Genomic DNA, 20,156 nt, shown 5'->3' on the forward strand with positions numbered 1-20,156 from the left:
TCCTGCAATGTGGGTGAAAATGTGAAAGCCTCCTCCCCAAAATTTTGCATCTTTTATTTGCCCTCCTCACGCGCTCTCCAGCGCAAAGTATTGTACGAGATTGACTGTTGGGACCGAGGCCGAGCACATTTCTACTCCAGTTACTTAAATTCGCCCCATTTGTACTAGAACGCTATTGTTAGTGCTGGTATTGTTGCAACATTATTCTGCAATGTTCTTGTTAGATGGGGAAACATTCAGCAAACAGCTTAACGCACTTCTCAATTATTTTCTGTTATGCCCCTCCCTACGAAGATGAAAATATTTCGTGTGCCAAACTCTCACCCGTGACTATAAATAGTATAATTTGTCTATAAAATTGTTATAAGTACACCTCTGCATAACAATGTAGCCTAATATTGAAGACAACAAGAAAAGTATAAATAGTATAAATCAGCTGAATAACTTTATTAACATTGTTTGCACACTTGAACACAATGAAAGTGCCACTGCCACCTACTGTAGTGGATGTACAAATTACACTTTACTATAGTATAGAAAAAAGCATGTTCCCTTAGGAGTGACACGCCACCCCACCTGGCATCTTACCGTGACCCCTCAAGGGGGCCCACGCCACAATTTGAGAATGTTAAAAATCACCTTGATACCTTTTTTTGTTCACTTTAAGAACTCCACTGGCTAAATACGTTTCAAGTTTAGAGTCTGAATACAGCATGTTCCGCTTGACGAGACCCAAAACCAGATTAAGGTGATGTAACTACAGGTTACTTTTTAAGTATAATTTTAGGGAATTAATTCCACTGGCTAAATGAATCAATGTATCAAGCCTTCATTTCAGCCAAACTGTTACAGTGGTTATTGTATATGATGGTGATCTAGAATGGCATATTTCTGCATTTCAGATCACAACAAATACGTGCCCTGTCATTTTTATATACCATCCTATCAGCACTCGTCCAACCTTAAAAGCGAGGTACCAAATGGTGAACAGATTCAGAAGTTGATCCCCATAACTCATGATGCTAACACTTACTATGACTGTATATCAATGCTGGGAGGACTTGGAAGGTGACGTGAAGAACTCCCTGGTCTTTAAAGCGCGGTGGAAATGCCACATTGAATGTGTGTGTGTGTGGGTGAGGCGGTGCAGTTAAAGGCTGGCAGAGGCCCGCGATGGTTACGAGCCCTGAGAGGGAACAGGATGGCAAAAATCCAACATCCCCGCCGCCACTCGCCCTCCCCCTCTTTTTCCCGAAACACACACAGAATACAATAAGAGAGGCCTGCACATCGACATATATTGCACGCACTCACACAGTTGCATGCATCAGTAAACTAGTGTTTATCGCTATTCTACTCCAGGGAGCACTAGGCTGCCTCACTTTCTCTCTCAGTGGATGAAACACTAGCCCACTAGAACCAGAACCACCGTCATGCACCATGGATCTTCTAGAACTGAACACATTGATGTAACAGAACCGTGCCAGGCTCAATGGCAAGGCCACTTCGCCACCACCCCCCAGCCATTATTTTCCAGGACCCCCGTCTGGGCTTCCTGCCAGTCGGGCCCATCCTCCACTCTCATCCTCATCCCTGAAATGTGCATCTCCAAGATCGACGTTTGCGAACGGGACATTGCATGGAGAGTGGCAATCAAATTTGACTAATAGATTTAACATCATTCCAGCTCACGGATGTTTGTTGTGTCCGCCTTTTAGGTACCATTGTGATTGGTAAACATAATGGTAAATGGTCATTTTTGTACCCTTTGAGTACTATACAGAAGTCAAGCATACTGTTTGGAAACGTCCCTTTTCAAATCCTGACCAGGCTTATTTTAGCCGTACTTTGTATTACTCTACTTCCTCAAACAGTTGCCCCTTGACAAAAGAGTCCAAATTAAAATTCAAACTCCACTTTGACTTGCCAAAATAGACGCCTCTCCCATCTGCAGTTGAGTAAATAATTGCCCCCGACCGCTGTTTGCATCAGTGCTGCATTCCACTTACGATCTTGCGCTTTGTTGTCATTGGCATGAACGGGAGAGTCTCGCTAGCTTGGCAGGCTAATATTGGGTTGGGGGCAACACAGGTTGTCTTGGGGAGGAGGTGGGGTTCGAGTGGGCTTCATTCCTTTGACACAACTTTTATGTCGCAACATTCCCGACACTTCCTGAGAGGAATTTCACAACAGATGGAATCAGAGTCCCTGCTGTCATAAAACAAGCACCCTGGGAACCCGGGCTCAAAGCCCTCCGACTCGTCAATGACCAGTAGAGACCGCCGCCCCGCCCCACCAGGACCACCTCCCCCCCCGCTTACCCAAGTCCCACATGCCTCTCCTTCCTTGCTCATTCTCCCTCGAAGAGGCTACGCTAATTAGCCAAGCTCTAATGAGACAGAATGGCACTGATCTGGTCCACCAGAGGGGGTGGGCAAGGGAGGCAGTGGAAGGGTGGGGGGGGTAGGTTGAGTGTGTGGCCGGGGGGGGGGCTCGCCGTGGCGCAGTAGTACAGGGGGCAGGGGGGTTGGTGTATGCCATCTGTCGCCCTGCACTCGCCTGGCACGGCAGTCCCAGGAGTGGAAGAAAGGGTGCGGGCGGGGCGGCACCATTGGTCTGTAGAGGCGGGGGTTGTGGGGGTGACGACATAGCTGCAAATGCTGCCATCTTGTTTTGAAAATGACTAATTGGCTGGAATCACTTTAGTGGACCGACGTGATTTGTAGTTTCTGCGCGTGTGTGTGTGTGTGTGTGTGTGTTTGTGCATATGTGGCATCCATGCTTGGAAGGACTGTTTTAACTCCTCTTTTTTTTTGTCATTTGCAAACACTTTTTATGGCCTTAGTGGTCAACAAGTACGCTAAAGGCAAATCTACAAATGTTGGACATCAATTAGTGTGTGCATGTCATTTTTGCCACTGATGCCACCCGAGTGCTGACCAGAACTAGACAGTTATATACTGTACATAAACGCTTGTTTTTTGTTTGTTTTTTGCATTTGCCATGGCTTGTTAGGGCCTTTTGCAATGAACTAGTACACTAAATGTAGATTTAGTTTGAAAACTTACCCAGGACTTCATTTTACTGCTGTTACTCGATTGCTGACTAGAACTAGAGGAGGTTAGAGTTAGATTAGAGAGTTAAAAAAGATCAGTTGTGCACTTGAAGTATTTTTGTCATATGCAAGGACTTTTCGGGGTCTTGGTCGTGGACTGGAACTCTGAGTGCTTTTTCACAGTTGGCATAATCAATCATTAATATACTTTATTTCTAATTACTTAAAAGTTCAAACAAAGAAAAACAACAAGCAAGGACTTGCGTATGCCAATTAATGTAAGGAAAATGCTTCTCTCTCTCTTTTGAGTTAACAGGTCATCAAAACAAAAAACCTCCACATACTGTAGTGGATGAGCAGCTGGCCCCGAATGTGTCTATTCAAGTGCTGACGAGAACTAGCAGATGAGATCAGAGTTCTCCCGTACTTGAACTCATTTTTCCCCCTCATCTGCAAGGACCCTCATGGCCTTAATGGTGGACTAGGGCGGTAAATACAGTCGTTCTGAATGAGAGCTGACTAGAAGTAGGAGAAGAGATCATGTTTTTTTCTCTTGTACAATCTATACTGCTTCCTTACTTTGTATGCCCTGCATTAATCATTTAAAAAATGTTTAAATGTCCTATGAGGAAAAAATCGAGCCAATCTTGTTGTTGGGAGTTGCTCTACCTTGTTGGTAGTGTTTGCAAGCCCACAATCCCCTGCAACAAAAATGAGGCAGATGAGAGCTGGCAGCCCCGAGGGGTTCAAAAGGAGGCAGCGTCTGTTTATTAATTTATTTATGTATTTATTTATCTCCCGCTTGCTTATTAGGTTGCCATGGGAACCACATTGTCTCTTATTGCGGAACTAGAGAGGCAGCTGTCTGAATAATTAATTTAGGGAATGAATTATCTGGCAAACGGCGGCATCCTCCCCTTCCCTCTGAAAATGAGCCTCTCTTTAAATTGTTTAATGGACGGTGGAATTCCCACCAGCTTGTTTTTTTCCCCCCCTCCTTCTCATCTTCCTCTTCCTCATCTTTCTCCTCCTCCTCCTCCTCCCGTGTCACTGAGCATGCTCACAGCACTTTGTGACTCCCCTGTCATCTCGTTTACGCCACCTCTCACCCCATCTGTCGGCTTTGGCGTGTCACTCCTCGCCTACCTACCTCCTCCGACGCGGACCCCTAGCTGGAAGGACTTCCTGTTCGGCTTGACGCACTACAGTCAGGCGGGAAATAGTCTACATGGAAACACATTTACAAAGGTGGAAAGAACTAATATCTCCTTTTTAATGGCCTTAGTTGTGGGCTAGACTGTAAATGCATCATCATAATTAAGGGTGTTCCATTTTGAGAGCCTAACAAAATGTTTGCCCTCAAATTAATCTAAGGATGTAACTATGCTGAAAAATAAAAAGTCCATCTCGCAAATGAGCAGCTGGTCCAGAATGCTACTAGAGTGCTGGCTAGATCTACGGGAGGAGTTTTCGTAGCTGTCTGTAAGTGATCGGATCTGTTTAATTTGAAATGGTGAGCATGTTAAAAAACAAAAAACAAAAAAACAAATACCTTAACAGCTGTTCCAGAATGTCGTTACCCAAGTGCGGCTCGAACCAGGAGAAGAGTGTTCATGGTTATTTGGTTAGCTATAGTTGTCTCCCAAATTTGGTATCAAAATTAGTGTACGTCATCTAAACGATTCACTTAGCAGATAAGCAGATGGTTCAGAATGCTGTTACCCGAGTGCTGGCTAAAACTAGTTCTCGCATACTAGCTTCAGTAGATTAGTGGTAGACTAGGGGGCTACAATTTAAGGGTTTTTTATTTTGAAAACCAAACAAACAAAACGTTTATCTTTTAAATTTGCTATTAATGTTAAAGTTGTAGTGCTGACCCATGTATGTATACAGTATATATATATTAGTGATGGAACTCAATCAGATTTCAAATTCATCCTCACAGCTCCCTTGATGATGTCAGCATTTCACTGCCCTCTGATTGGTTGGTCAGATCAAAACTTGTTACAAAACATGTCTGAAGCGACTTCAGCGAATAGATGCATTTTATAATTGCGACATGCTAGTGCTGGCTGATTAAGTCCCTGCTGAAGGCCCGGGTACCAAATGCACCGCCCGCCACCGTTTTAGCATTGCTAGCCGGTCCCCGTCCTCCTCGCCTCACCTCGCCTTGCTCGCTCTCCTCCTGACAGACCACACAGGGCTTGTTCTGAAGCCCATTCCCGCTAATCTGATCAGGCAGGCAAATACGCCGGGAAAAGCGCTTTAATGATCCCCCTAATTACCTCAAGTCAATACCAACTGTATTATTAGACTCGGGGAAAATATTCCATTAGGGTGCCCCCCGTGGGAGAGGCCGCCCCCGCCCCGCCCGGGCGCGCTCCCTCAGCCTTGCAACCCCCCCCCCCTCCCCAACCCCATGCTTGTAATTAATTTTATGTACACACGCAGGAATGCACAAGGTCGCACCTGCAGCCCGGAGCCGCCTGACTCGGAAACACCTAATCAGATCTGTCATAATTACCATGCTGCATGCTTGTGACACACGCCGGCAAATATTTCAATTTAACTACGGCCTTGCGTACGCGCGTGCGCGCGTGTGCTCGGGGAGATATTAAGGCCGATAAAAGTGCTCATGATGGTGCTTGTGTCCACGCTCGCTCTCAGTCTCTGCCGCTTCCTCCTTTCCCTCTTAACACATCATCATCATCATCATCATCGTCATCATATTTTTGTCTCAAATCATTACACAATGTGTGCCCTGCGTACACATCCTACCAAGGAGGGTCTTTAAGCGGCCATTTTTGGACTTCAGTAGTGATAGTTTGAATGTAAATGGCACAAGAAACTCATTTGGTCAAATTTCAAAGCAAGATTTTTTGGGGAGGAAATAGAAATACAGGACGTTATTATTAGAGTTTTACCCCTCATGAATATTAAACACACACTTATTAAAACACACTTTTTGAAAAGATTCCTTGCATGTTTGTTTTCACTGTCTTGCTGTCAAGATACACCCTAAAAACAGTTGGGTCAAAAATGGACCGATCCTCTACTTGGGTCGATTTGACCCAACTTTGGGTCAAGAAAACAACTCATAAATGTTGGTCAGATCCTTTACTTGGATCAAAAAATTGGGTCATTTTGTATAAATGTGTAAAAATTGACCCATAAGGTAGATCGCACCATTTTCAAAAATCCTTAATTGGGTTACTTTTGACCCAACTGTTTTTAGACTGCATGGTAGAAATGAAGACAGTTTTTAGCACAGTTCTGCAAATAAGAGGCCGAGCGTACGTTCAGTTCAGGTTTGCCGTAAGACTGACATAGCAAACAAACGAAATTGAGGCATTGTTTTTTTTAAACACCAACATGTTTAACCAAGCATAACTTTTTGTCTAACAAAAGTCTGCTAGCTTAATGCTAACATATAATGTAAAACTCCATAGACTGGCTACTGAAAACTGGCTTTGAAGTGATGGTAATTGTGAACTTTTAACACACACTAAGCAGCAACATTATACAAAGCATAATGAAGCTTATTTGGAACCTTCTCTGCCTCTTCTTCACTTCTAATATACCTCAGTGCTGCCGGTCAGATTTTGTTTGCTTGGTGTATTTTTCCCCCACTATAGCTAGACTAGTGTAACTATAACTAAGGAAGGTCTTTATAACAGTCGAAAACAGGGACTTTCCAAGTGAATCTTATTCAATGAAATTGTTTTTTTACTTTAATTTGTGAATAGTTTACCAGGGTAAAATGCATTCAATGAGTGCTGGATGGAAACTTTGAAAGGGTTCTGTTGTGTGAACGTCATCTTTGCTAAAACATGGTATAAAACTAACATAATACTTTATGACATATTAATTAAAGAAAATCTTTCTGAAAGTCCAAAAAACAAGGGGATTTCCAAGTTAATGCTATGAAATTAGCATTAAAAGAAAACCCTTTTCTTTGGGAATAGTTTCTGAAGCTAAAATACGTTTGATGAACGCTGGAAGCAAACTTGTCAGCCAATTACAAACACTTATTTAGCTGACAGTCAATTTGCTGCTTCTCTGCCGGCTCCTAATTCAATAAGATCAGTCACGATTTATCATCTTAATTATGCTTTGATATTAGCAATTAAAGCCCGTATTTGGATTAAATCACAACCCGCGCCTTAATTGACGGAATCAGACTTTGCGTCGTCGTTTGTGCGTTTGAAATGCAGCTGCTGCTGCTGCTGCTGCTGTTGTTGTTGCTTCCTCGCCGCCGTGTTGGTGCATTTTTATCCTCCATCCGCCCGACGAGCGCCGCGGCGACACAAAAGACCATCAAGAAAACTTTTGTGCTGCCGCAGCAGCCAAAAGAAGCCCCAGACGCAAAATAGAGACGTTGCAACGCGACCGATAGTCGTGACTTGAAGAGGTTTGCGTGCTAAAACATATTCGTTGCAATCCGTTTGTAAACAAACAAGCGGCTCGTAGACAAAATCACTACAAGTGGATAAGTGACTTGATAAAATGGATGTTGATGTAATGAGGTATTGAGCTGATTATAATAGTCATGCAGGCACATCGAAAGAAGAGTTTCACAACTACTGTAACTGTGACTCAGTAAACTGCTGAAAAATGACTCATCTACATGTGTTGAGGCGTCGCATTTGTACCATTGCTTAAAGCGTCATAGAACAGTGACTATTGATGCTATTCAGTAGCCCGCCTCTTGCATTTTGCATCGTGCGTTAGCATTTAGCTAGCGTTGTTTAACTCATTCACTCCCAGCCATTTTCACTGAAGCAACCCCCTTCGCTCCCAGCTGTGTTACTGCGTTGACTGATTTTGCAAGGCCCACAGAATATTGTGTTCTATTGCTATAAAAACCATGGAACCTACCAAAAGAAAGATTAAAGTCTCTTTCATCAGGGAAAAAAAAGTATTTTGCAGCAATTAGCATTAGAATATCGCTAAGTTTCATCATTTTTCACAAACCTGTTCAAAACATATATCATATTGTTGCAACATGGCCCTAGTTGATCTCTTATACTCTGCTGCCACCTGCTAGCCATTTTTTTGTAATAGCTACTATTGCTTTAAGCGACCTTTTCAGGTCAGAGGCTGCATCAAAGCCTTCTGTATGCTCTAGCATTAAAAGAAACACACATAAAAACCGTATAGATACGTTTTTAGGACCATGGCATTTTTATACGTTTTTGGGGGCAAATGAGTTAAACATGCACAACCTGTAAGTCTCTTCATGTTAAGTTTGACAGTAAACTGTCAATCATTTCTATCTGTAATTGGCCAAACAATTATCATTTCTCTACTTTGACAGAACCCTGCTTTTAATACAATCTCCATTGTTCGTCTTATGGTTTGAAGGTGATTGTCTTGTGAACGTTTGTGTGTGCTGCGCAGGAATAAAAGATGTGCTTAAAAATAAGTGTAGCCACGCAGATGTTTAATGTGCTCCATTTAAGATGAACTGGTCATTTGCCTTTGGTTATTCTTTATGCTCCATCTGCCTCTGTTTGCTTGCCTAAACCTCCACCGCCTCCGCCCGAACCCCCTTGCGCACACACACATTCCCGCACACGCGCGCTATTGGCTGGGACGGTCGTGACGCAAGCCGCCCCGCTGAACCGCGGCGCCATTGTTCTCCCGGGAGCAAGTGGTGACACGCGGAGGTCGCCTTTCCTGCGCAGTCACGCCGTGGCATGTCATTGTTGTCAAGTCAGCCCATTGTTTCCCCGAGAGAGGTCGCGACCGCTCGCGGCGGTGAATGCTTTGTCACGACGAGCGGTGAGACTCAAGTCTGGCTGCCTCTTGACACCGTCTGACAACGGTATTAGATCATTCATTTGAAATTATATATATGGTGTTGATTGCGATGACTCACTTTTTAATCTTGTCTGTAAGAGCTCGTGAGTCAGGATTCCAACGTGCAATTTTCTCATCCGTTCGTCCTCGGGGTTTGTTTGTCATTTACAAACAAACAACAAAGATGTTATATTTACACATTTTGATTCGCACCCTGTCCTCGTGCTCGCCACCTGTCAATACAGTAGACCAAGTGCCAATGGCTATTGCTAACTTATGCTAATGCGCTAAAACCGAGGGCAGACTCGGAATCGGTGCAAAAATAATTCACCTAGAAAAGCATCTCTGATTTAAAAAATGTTGTATAAATGTATTTACTACCATTTGAAGAACTTGGCGGAAACCTCGTATCATACGACTTTAGATGTTTTTGATCCCATAAAATAACAACTTTACTATCATTACGGCATATTTCGTGAAAATTCTCATAAAATTGTGAGGCTTTGTCAATTGTAATTATTACAATTTAAATCTCAGAAATTCTAACCTTCATTCATAATACAATTTAACTCTTCATTCACATTCTTGACTTTCCCCCCCAATTTTTTTAAATAGATTTTATTATTCATTTAAAATTTTGCTCCTAATATTGCAACTTTTATTTTGCATAATAGGGTTCTTCTATTTACGGCGTAATTATTATTTTTCCTATGCCAACAACATAACTCGTATTTGTACGCAAGTACAAGCTAGCACAGTCGTAAAGTCAGAATTATAGTAATTATATTGTGAATGGAGTACAAATTTATATCAAAGTGGGAATATGTTAACTAAGTCCATCATTATGCTAGCGCAATACTCAAGTCATCATTACTGTAAATATTTGTATGAATAATAAAAAAAAATTCTAAGCTATAAATACAAGTCTATGCGCGACAAGATAAAATTATTATTGAAGATTTTCCCCTATTGTTGATGGCTCTACTCTAAAATGTACCCTTAGGACAAATGGGGCTACACTACAGAAATCCTTTTACGTTTGTGTCCTATCATATTGTCCTGCTGCCCCTGCAGTTCGTTCAAGGCCAGTTCTATTTCCTATTTCCATGACGCGCTCCTCCTCCTCCTGCGGCCATTTTCACTCCGCCGCCGAAGCTACGTTCACATAGCAAGACGAAAATACGCCCCCCCCCCCCCCCCCCACTTCCTCTGCAATTATTGCTTATTGTGGCGGGAGATCGGCATATGGTGCGCCGCCGCGTACATGGCGCCCGTCCTCGGCAGATGGACGTCCACTGTGGCGGAATCTATTTCCAAGGCGACGCACGTTAGCCCGCGCCGCAGCAGGACCGACCGGTTTGCTCGTTTTGATCTGACTGAGCTTCTCTTGGAGCCCGGCCAGGTCCGAGGAGACAATGGAGCGTTGTCTTCGTCTTGTTTTTGTTTGTGTACCTGCTCATCTTTCCTTCCGTTTCCTCATTCTAAACAAGAGCAGTCGATTGTGTCATCAGTTCTGGGACTGGCTTTTGGCGGCATGAAGGCAAAATTACCGGCATCTGTTGGCTCGATTCGTTTCAGTTTTTAGCTTTGAGACGCTTGTCCGGCCTTCAGTTTGGTTATCCGTTGCGCCTGGGAACCAAAGAGAACTCTTTAAAGACTGTTTGTCTTTATTTCTAGGATTCACTTTAGCAACATAAAAAAGCAAAATGATGGACATACTTGTTCTTTTTGTAGCTTCCACATCCTTGTCCAACCTTCCGTTTCATCATCTGTTGAGCCTGGACGCAAAAGAAAAAAACACATTGAAGACTGTGTCTTTAGTTCTAGGATTTACCGTAACAGCAAAAAAAAAAAGAAAACTGATGGTTATCTGTTGTTTTATTTCATTTATCCGCAGGCTGAGGTCAGCCTGATGAGCCCGATAACGACCAAATGAGATTAGATGGGAAGGTCTGTGAGTCTAGGTGATTTGCTAGGTGCTGCTATTTTGGTTAGCAACAGAGGTCAAAGAACGCCTTGTTATAGCTTTTATTATTATTTTCTGTTTTTTTTGTGTGTTTTGTTTTTTACGTGTGACTTCATTGGTTGAACCTGTGAACGGAATGGCCAGAGGACTGTGTCTTTATTTTTGGAACTCGTTTTAGCTGCAAAAAAAAAAAAGGCAAACTGATGGACATCTGTTGGCTTATTTCATTTATCCGGCGGGCGGCCGAGGTCAGCCTGGTGGGCCCGATAACGACCAAATGAGATTAGATGGGAAGGTGTTTGTGTGTGTGTGTGTGTGTGTGTGTGTGTCATTGGCCAGCTTGTGACTTCACCTCTTGCACTCGCACGCCACATCACCGCTATGAATTGCACTATTGTGCCATTTGAACCACAAAAGAACCGCTGATGGCTTTACAACCGCGTGAACTCGCCGCGTCTCGGTCAGACGTGGAGGAAAAAGCGTCTATATTCTGCTTTCTTGACGTTAGACCCCCCCCCCCCCCCCAGCCGATTCTGCTGTTTATTAATTAGGTGACGGTGACCCAGAGGCAGAGGATTACGGTGCAATATTGTGGCAGGTGTGTGCCAACATTTCGCGATAATCCCGAGCTGTCGCTGCTTATTGCCGGGATGAACCTGTTTACAGCATCTGGGAGCTCGTCAGACGTCGAGAGGAGGATTTCGTACCGCGGGAGGTCACCTGGATGCTTGCAAGTGCGTAGCCGACGCGGTGTTTACACAAGCGGCGGCCGTGGGATTTGGTCTTCTCAATTACTGATGTGGAAGACTTGATGTCAAGTGAAATTGGTACACACGTAAAAGGTCTTTCACTTGTATGGCGATTGTCCACGTATTAAGCTTCACGCAACTGGGGGTGCACTATAGGGGCTGGGGATCAAACCCGCAACCTCAGGGTTGGGAGACAAACACTCTGCCACTGAGCCATGCCACCCACGTGTCAATAAGAACCTTTTAAAATGGGACTGAGATATTAAGACTTGTCATTGGAATTAAAACTAACTATGTTTAGTATTTTACCTTAAATTTGTTTTTTTTAAGTGTAGAAATTGGATGTTTTTAATGTCATTTTTAAAGATCTATTTTCATGTAGGCTCAAGTAAAAAATGAGCAATACAGGATAAGCGGTTCTGAAAATGGATGGATGTAAATATGTTTTTTATATATATATATATATTTTTTTTTTGGACTCACGTCTAAAAAATAACTTCTCAACTTATTCAAACCAGAGTTTGTGACTTCATATTTAAGAGGATTGCCTTTGGCGTTGCGGCTGGTAAATAATTAGAATAATTTGTCCTGACTAGACTGGTTCCTGTTGCACCTTTTGTGAGTGATTGCGGACCGTGAGAACACACTTGGATTCACTCTTTCAACTTGAACCCGTCGAGTTCATTTAGGAAACCCGAGCGTGATCCGTCCGTTGCCTTGCAGCGGATTGAAATGAAAGCAAACGCGTCGTCTTCACACTGACATGAACGACGCTTGCTGGGATCCACACATGGCGATTGGCCCACACTGCACTTTTTGTGGATTAATTCGAGTTGTCGCAGTTTATCATGAAGAACTCGCAAGAGAAGAAATCACATGATATGACTTGTGCAGTGGACTGTTTTTGTTTCTTAAACAGATTAATCCTAGTAGCCGAGTTCATATTTACTACATTTACTGTCATTCAGAGGAAACGTTTTCTTTCTTTTTCTTTTTTTTGTCTCACTTGTCTCACTCACTCAATTCTCAAACAAGGTAGCGTTAGCATTATAACCAAGCTAATGCTAGCGCTACTTACATTGGTAGCATTACTTCTTCGTAATAGTAAAGTGTTATTAAAGCACAACGTTTATCGGTTTGAAGTTTTATTTTTTTTTGCAATGTACAATCAAAAAGTAGCAAGAACAAAAAAAACATGAAACCATGACTAGCGGCGGGCTAATAGACATAGCGGATACTTTGTGTTTAATGAAATGGACTTCCTGGCAGGCAAGGGGAGTTCCCGCCGTGTGGGCTTTGATTGGCTCTGCTACTTTGGGTTTAATCCTGCTGCTTTGCAGAGTGTTTGAGTTGGATTACGCCGTCGCAGGCCCGCGTTGGACAAGACAAGTGTGTGTGTGTGCGCGCGTGTGTGTGTGTGTCCTCCCTCACTGCCGAATCAGCTGAAAGCACAGACGGCCCAACTGGAGCACGGTCCAAATCCCTCTGCATGCAAATTAAAAAGGCAACAATAAATGTGGCAAAAGAACAAGGTGGGCACGGAGGCTTTATGGCCCCTCTTTCTCTCTTTCTCTTTCTTCCTCCCGCCTCCTCCTCCTCCTCCTTCCTCTACGGTTTGATGAGGCTTACGGGAGGATCTGGAATGGGACGCGCAAAGTGCTGAGTTATCTCCCGCATGCAGCGTGTGTGCTCGGCTGCCACGGCAAGGCGTGCACGTGAGAGCGTGCGCGAGCCAGCCAGCTCGCCAATGAGCGAGCGAGCGCCGCCTGTGTAATCCGGTGGTGACGAACACCGGACGGCAGATTACGACAGTGGTCACCAAAACCAGTCCTTAATGTTCTTAAGATACATACAAGTGGGGTGGGTGAAAGTTGGTAAAAAAAAAAAAGTTCCTGCAACTTAAGATGGAAATGCAGCTCTAGCTCGCTTACACAATCCTCCAAATAGGTGAACAAAAAAAACACCTTTTGTGCTTTTTTTTTTCTTTGGGATTGCAGGGTTGGCTGTGCGAGCTTCTGCGCTGGAAGGAGGATCCGTCTCCGGAGAACCGGACGTTGTGGGAGAACTTATCCATGATCCGCCGCTTCCTCAGCCTGTCGCAGGCCGAGCGCGACGCCATCTACGAGCAGGAGAGCAGCGCCGGACAGCAACATCACAACAACGTCGTCGACAGGCCGCCGCACTTCTCGCACATTTCGGCAGACCAGCTGCAGGTGAACTACGTCGCACGAAACAATTTGCGAGAACAACAATTGGGGGAATCTGATTTTTCTATTGCAAAAATATTTTATTAAAAAAAAAAAAGTATAACATAATTTCTTGGAAGAGAATTTTATTCTGAAAAAATAACTTCACAAAAAAAAAACTTTTTCAAAATATTATTGAACTTTTGACTTTCAAAAAGGAATTTTCTTTGAAAAAAAAGACTTTTTAATGCAACTTAATTCCAAACTAATGCAACTTAATTCCCCTAACCAAACTAATCTTTTTTTTAACACACAAAAACCCTAAAAACAACAACAAAAAACGACATTTGCAAAAAACACTCTTTTCCCTTTTTTTTTTATGCTTGATTTGAAAAAATTAATATTTTCGTCTTTCGTGAAAAAATAATTCTTGAAAAATATGACTTTATTATGAAAAACATACAACTTTTTCTCACCCCGAAAAAGATTTTACTTGAAATTGCAGTTCTTGAAAAAATGTTGCCTTTTTCTCTCCAAAACGTGTGTACTGTGTTCGTTCAAGTGTTGTTGTGCAAACACGCTCTTGTGGAACATCTCCTCATGTACAGCGTGTGGCTCACTCATTAAAATCAAAGCGGTAGCATTTGGGCGGGTCAACAGGCAACACCGTTCCCCCACTCGCATCCCACGCACACACAATGGGACATTATAACGTGTTATTTGTTTACGCTAATAAATGTAGTTTCGGCCGACCACCTGCAGGTCACAAAAAACATAAATAAAAAAATAAGACATAATAATTGAAGACAATATTTCCTGTCCTTTAATGTAAATAAGACTTTTATCTCAAGGGAAATCTTGGGGGGGGGGGGGTCTCGAAATGTAAAAACATAAATATAATCCTAAAAACTAAAAATTTGAAAAATTTACTTTAAAACAAAAGAAAACAAAAAATCTAAATCTGACATTCTAGAAAAATATTTTTTTCTTGAAAACGTAATAGCTAAATACTCTTGTAAAAATAAAATAAATTTAAAAAAAGGAAAGAAAAAGCTTTTCTTGAAAAATAAATGAATAAATACTGCTTCATACTCACAAAATAACTTTTCTTGAAAGATCTTGGAAAAAAATTCTTTAAAAATAAAATCTGACTTTCTGTAAAGTGTTTTTCTTTTCTTAAAACCACTTTATTTCCTGAAAAATATAAATTTATTCTGGGAAAAAAAACAATAGTTTTTTTTCTTGAAAAAAATTATTTTGTTCTCAAAAAACTGTGTATTTTCTTGACAAAGTATGACTATTCTGGAAATACTGTACACTTCCCAAAATATTTTTCTTAGCAAAATCATTTTACTTTACTTTCATTTTAATTACTCCCAAAATAACTTTTCTTGGAAAAAAAAGTCTTAAAGTAAATCTGACTTTCTGAAAGTGTTATTTATTTTTTTTTAAACTTTATTTCTCGAAAAATATGGATTTATTCTTGAAAAAAACTAACAAATGTTTTTTTCTTGAAAAACTAATTTATTAAAAAAAAAGTGTATTTTCTTGAAAATGTATGAGTATTATGGAAAATACTTTACACAAAAATAATTTCCTCAGCAAAATCATTTTTTCTTGAAAATAAAATGTACTTTCTGTGCTTGCCCAGTATAACAAACACCCGCTGCTGTCTGAATCAATGTTCCTGTACTTGACACACCCGGTCTTGCGTCTCGTTGGCAGCACCAGCACCAGCACCAGCCGGCCCTGTCCCTGCAGCACCCGTCCCAGCCCCTCCCATCCCAGCAGCCCTTGTCGGGCCCCCGCCTGCCGCCGCGCCAGCCCTCCACCGCCTCCCCGGCCGAGATGGAGGACGACGTGGTGCGCAGCCTGGTCAAGTCGCGCGCCGGCGGCGGCAAGATCTCCCTGGAGGCGCTGGGCATCCTGCAGAGCTTCATCCAGGACGTGGGCCCGTACCCGGACGAGGAGGCCGTCCACACGCTGTCCGCCCAGCTGGACCTCCCCAAACTCACCGTCATCAAGTTCTTCCAGAACCAGCGCTTCTACGTCAGCCAGCCGGCCAAAGCGCCCAACGAGACGCCCCCCGCCAACAACAGGAGCGGCAGCTGCAGCAGCGGCGGCGGCAGCAGCCCCGCCGCCTTGGACGAGGAGCCCTCGGAGCCCGGCGAGGGCGGCGACGCCCTCAAGGAGACGGACGAGAGCACGCAGACCAACGCCAACGCCTTTGTGGTCAAAACGGAGGAGCAGGCGAGGCGAGGCCCCGCCCCCGTCATGGAGCAAGCGAATGACTAAAAGGACCTCAAGGCTGGCCTGGACTCCCAATTTTTGCATTTTGTAAAAGTATTGTATTATTGTGATGACGAGTATGATTCACTGTAAAGACTCTTCTGGCATCGTTTCGTAACCTGCACAAACAAACAAAACAAGTGGAAATCGGCAGTCACTTGTTCGCCCAGTAGCAGAATTGCCCGAGTCGTTTTTGAATCTTTCCAGAAACAAGAAGAGTTCAATATTTTCTGATCTTTCTTTTCCCGATTCCCAATCCGATTTTCTGATTCAACTCTTGTTGAATCACCATAAAATATATCAACAAAATCTATTTTTCATACATTTGGTGGATAGCAAGTTAAAAACGACTTGGGCAATTACAGCATTAGGCGAAAGATCTGCTATCTGCACTCAACCTTTCGGACGTGTCCACACGTAGTCACTTTAAACATTTTTAAACCGTTTACTAGTTCACGCTATTTATTTCCACATAAATATGTACGTAATTCTTCTCATGTTGCATTTTTTTTCCTTCTAAGATTATGATGGCTTCTTACCTCTAAAAATACTTTCGTCTTTTCTTAAGACTTTCTTTTAAAAAATGTCAATGGAAACATTCAAATTGTGAGACTTTTTTCTTTAAAGATCCGTCTCGATTCTTGTCGAATTCTAGAAATTGACTATTCGGGGGAGGGGCTAAAAATTATTAACTTTTTAAACAATAAAAAAATGACAACAGCTTTTTCTGTAAACCATAGGCACATTTTTTTCCCCTCCCCCAAAATACTTTTCTTGTAAGATTGTAACTTTTGCTCCCCCCAAAAACACAAATTTTCATCTTTGGAGGATTGTTCTTGAATTGAAAATCTTATTAGCCCTGTACGAGTTGCTTTTTACTTTTTTTTTTTGCTCTAGAAGTAAATATTTTTTTAAATATGATAAAAGTTGAAGAGCGTAAGGCAGACTTTTGGAAAATATTCAAATATATTTTTTGTCCTTTTTTAAAAATTGGCTAAAAAACAAATTTTAAAAGCAAAAATGATAATTTTTTCAAATCCCCATTTCCCAGCGTGTCCATGAAGTCCTCTGATTTGATGGCAAGCGTGTACGCGTGGACACGTCCTGGCACTGACTTTTCTTTCTTTCTGATTTGTTTGGGGAAAGAAAAACTGACGCTGGTTTGATCCACTTTTTGTTCCCAAGGACGACTTTTGTGATTTTGTGTGTGTGATGTTTTATTTTATTTTATTTTTTTAACAAAAATCAAGGACCAAGTTGTTTGACAAGGCCTTAAAAGACCACCAGGTGTCACGTATTGTTATTAATATTAATATAAAGACGATCAACAGGCCTGCGTGCTTTGTTGAGGATGGAATAGAATCTAAGGAAAAGTTTCTCTCTACTGTTTTGTGTATAAAGAAATCTATGTGAGATATATGATCAAACTATGCCAACAATGCCTTGTACCACGCGGTTCCTTTTGCCACTGGAACACACAATGAGAAATGTGAACGACGCCATCTTTTATTTATTTGCAGTGTTGTTGATGTAATTGATGTGTTTTTTTCTTAACATTTCTCCCCCCCCCCTCTCATCTTTTTTGTATTTATACACAAACGGACGGACAACAACAAAAAGTGTCTTAAACGTTTTCCCATTGGAGAAATGTGCTTTAAAGGTGGCCTATAATCACAGAAAGAAAAAGAAAAAAAGCGCAAGGGCGAGTGGCACTGATTTCATGTTGTATGCAATTTTTACAATGATCATGCAAATAAGCTTAATAAGCGTGTAGAGAGACAAAAAAAAAATTATGCAATCTGTGTGGAAATCATGTGTGTCTTCCTTTTTGGTTAGCGGACAACAAATGAATTTTCCTTTGTTTTTCTTTTCTTTCCGACTGACTTCTTGTTGCTCTTCTCTTTTACCGCGGCTAAAAAGATGGCTGATGGACTTCGGATGTTTGTAAAAGTGTACATAGCACACACACACACACATGCGCGCACACACACACACACACATCAATGTAAATAGAGTGCAAATGTGCTGAGCAGAGAAAAGTCTGTGGTGCCTCTCTTTCAATCAGCTTCTTCTTCTGCATCTTCTCGTGCTGAGTGCGGGAAGCGCCGGCTGGATGGGCAGCGTGCTAACGAGCGCGCCCAAGCCCCTCACATGTTGAGTAGCCGCTGCCGCCGCCACCGCCGCCGCCGCGCATACCAGCCAGGTTGGTCTGTGCCGGCCTTGTATTGATGTTCTGCTGTTTTGTTTATTTTTGTTTTTCATGAATAAACAAAATGCCACAGTGAAAGATTGACGGTTTGTGCTTGTTGTGATTTGCTTGAAAATATATATCACTTTTTCTGCCTCCGTTTTTTTCGTCCATTTTTTTTAAACCTTTTTCTCAAAAAAAAAAAAATCCCTATGGAAATATTTTTAAAAATAAAAAAAATATACTGAAAAATAAGTGTTTTTTTTCTGGATAAAGAAAATGCAACAGTTTATAAAATAATATTGATAGCTTTTACATTTCTTGAATAATTCCTTTTTTTTCTTTCATAGAAGACTAAGGAAATAAAATATAAAAATACAATTCTGAGGAATTGGACAATTTGAGGTCTCTAAACAATAGATTATCAAAAATAATTAGCGACTAATATATTTATTGATCAGTTGATAAACCAATCATATATATATATATATATATATATAAACATTAGCAAAAAATATTTCTTGTTCTCCAAAATTAATTACTTTTCTAAGATTGTTTATTTTCATGAGAAAAATACAAATGTATCCCCTAAAATAAATACTTTTTGTCTCTCTAATATGTACATGCGCCGAAACAAAACAAGTAAAATTGAATATAAAATTGCAAGGAAAACAATTAAGAAATGTGATATTTCAATCATTTCGCTGCCGGTGAAAATGTATGAATCACATATTTTTGTTCCATCAGTTAGGAAGGTTGAACGAGCAGAAGTTGACAAAAAGAGTTCACCGCTGCACCTGTTTCGTCTTGTTAAGCTCATCTAATTGCTTGCTTCACGACACGCACACACACAGCATCCATCGAAATTTCTCACATTTATCAACAAAACGACGGCGACCAAAAAATCCAAACACGTGCACCTGCATCGCTTTCCCACAAACTTCCTCACTTTTTTGCCATCAAGGAACGTAAAAGCACACTTGTGGAACGCAGCTTTTGTGAGTTTGGCGGAGGAGGAGCCAGATGAGGTGGCTCGGGCATCTTGCTAAGATGTCTCCTGGACGCCTCGCTGGTGAAGTGTTCTGGGAGGAGGTCCCGGGGAAAACCCAGGACACGCTGGAAACAGGCTGGCTTGGGAATGCCTCGGGATCCCCCCACGAAGTGGCTCGGGAGAGGGAAGTCTGGGCGCCCCGACCCCGGTTAAGCGAAAGAGAATGAGATAAACTGAACAGTAATATACACGTTGATTATTATTTTGAAATAATTTTGGGAGAATTGCAGCCTTAGCTGAACTTTTTTTTTACGGGCCTGGGTGATTTTGCCTTCGCGGCGGCGCTCGGGAGCCATCTGCGCGTCTTAAACCTTCCCCGACGCCCGAGCAAACACGTCTGATCCCTCGCAAAACAGTAATAATGAGCACGAGCATCTCGGCGCCGCTCGCCTTGTTTGTCGGCGTCTTCACCTATCTTTATTTGTATTGACAGATATTTATTGATATTTGTTTGTCAGCGGGATGGGGAGTGAGTCGCTCGCTAATTGAAAATGGGAGCGCGCAGGAAGTCCAAAAAGGAAACGGCCGGCGTGTTATTGTTCCTTCTCACTGTGTTTCGCGAGGCCCAAGTGTAAAATCATTAGACGCAGCTCACATGACGGACTTTTTAATAATAGCTTGCGATCTGGCTGCCGCTTACAATTATTGTGCCACTCAACTTTAATTACACAACACCTGATCAAGCAACAGCAGTTGGAACACAGTGTTCTTCGTTCATTCAAATACTGTGCAAAATAAACGATGGACTGTAAATCAAATTAATGAATTATTTTAATATTTTATTTTTTTTATATTTTACCTATTAATGAATTATTTTTTTGTAAAATAAAAAGAGTATATTACATAATATTTTTTTTTAAAAGAGAAAAT

At 42.0% G+C, this 20,156-nt stretch overlaps 1 protein-coding gene across 3 annotated transcripts in view; it reads left to right on the forward strand.

Annotated features, from left to right (window-relative positions):
* The window catches only part of satb1b (SATB homeobox 1b), a 74,040-nt gene extending 55,700 nt beyond the window's left edge, over positions 1–18,340 (forward strand). For all 3 annotated transcript variants that reach the window (XM_086078256.1, XM_086078257.1, XM_086078255.1), the window contains exons 12-13: positions 13,570–13,785; positions 15,484–18,340. In XM_086078256.1, the coding sequence (XP_085934382.1) occupies positions 13,570–13,785; positions 15,484–16,053 (786 nt within the window). In that variant the 3' untranslated portion in view covers positions 16,054–18,340. The remainder of the gene's footprint in view (positions 1–13,569; positions 13,786–15,483) is intronic.
* The last annotated feature ends 1,816 nt before the right edge of the window (positions 18,341–20,156 follow it).

This window comes from Leptonotus elevatus, chromosome 6, assembly GCF_054856555.1.
Source record: "Leptonotus elevatus isolate MCC_2025b chromosome 6, RoL_Lele_1.0, whole genome shotgun sequence".
In the NCBI taxonomy this organism is placed as follows: domain Eukaryota; kingdom Metazoa; phylum Chordata; class Actinopteri; order Syngnathiformes; family Syngnathidae; genus Leptonotus; species Leptonotus elevatus.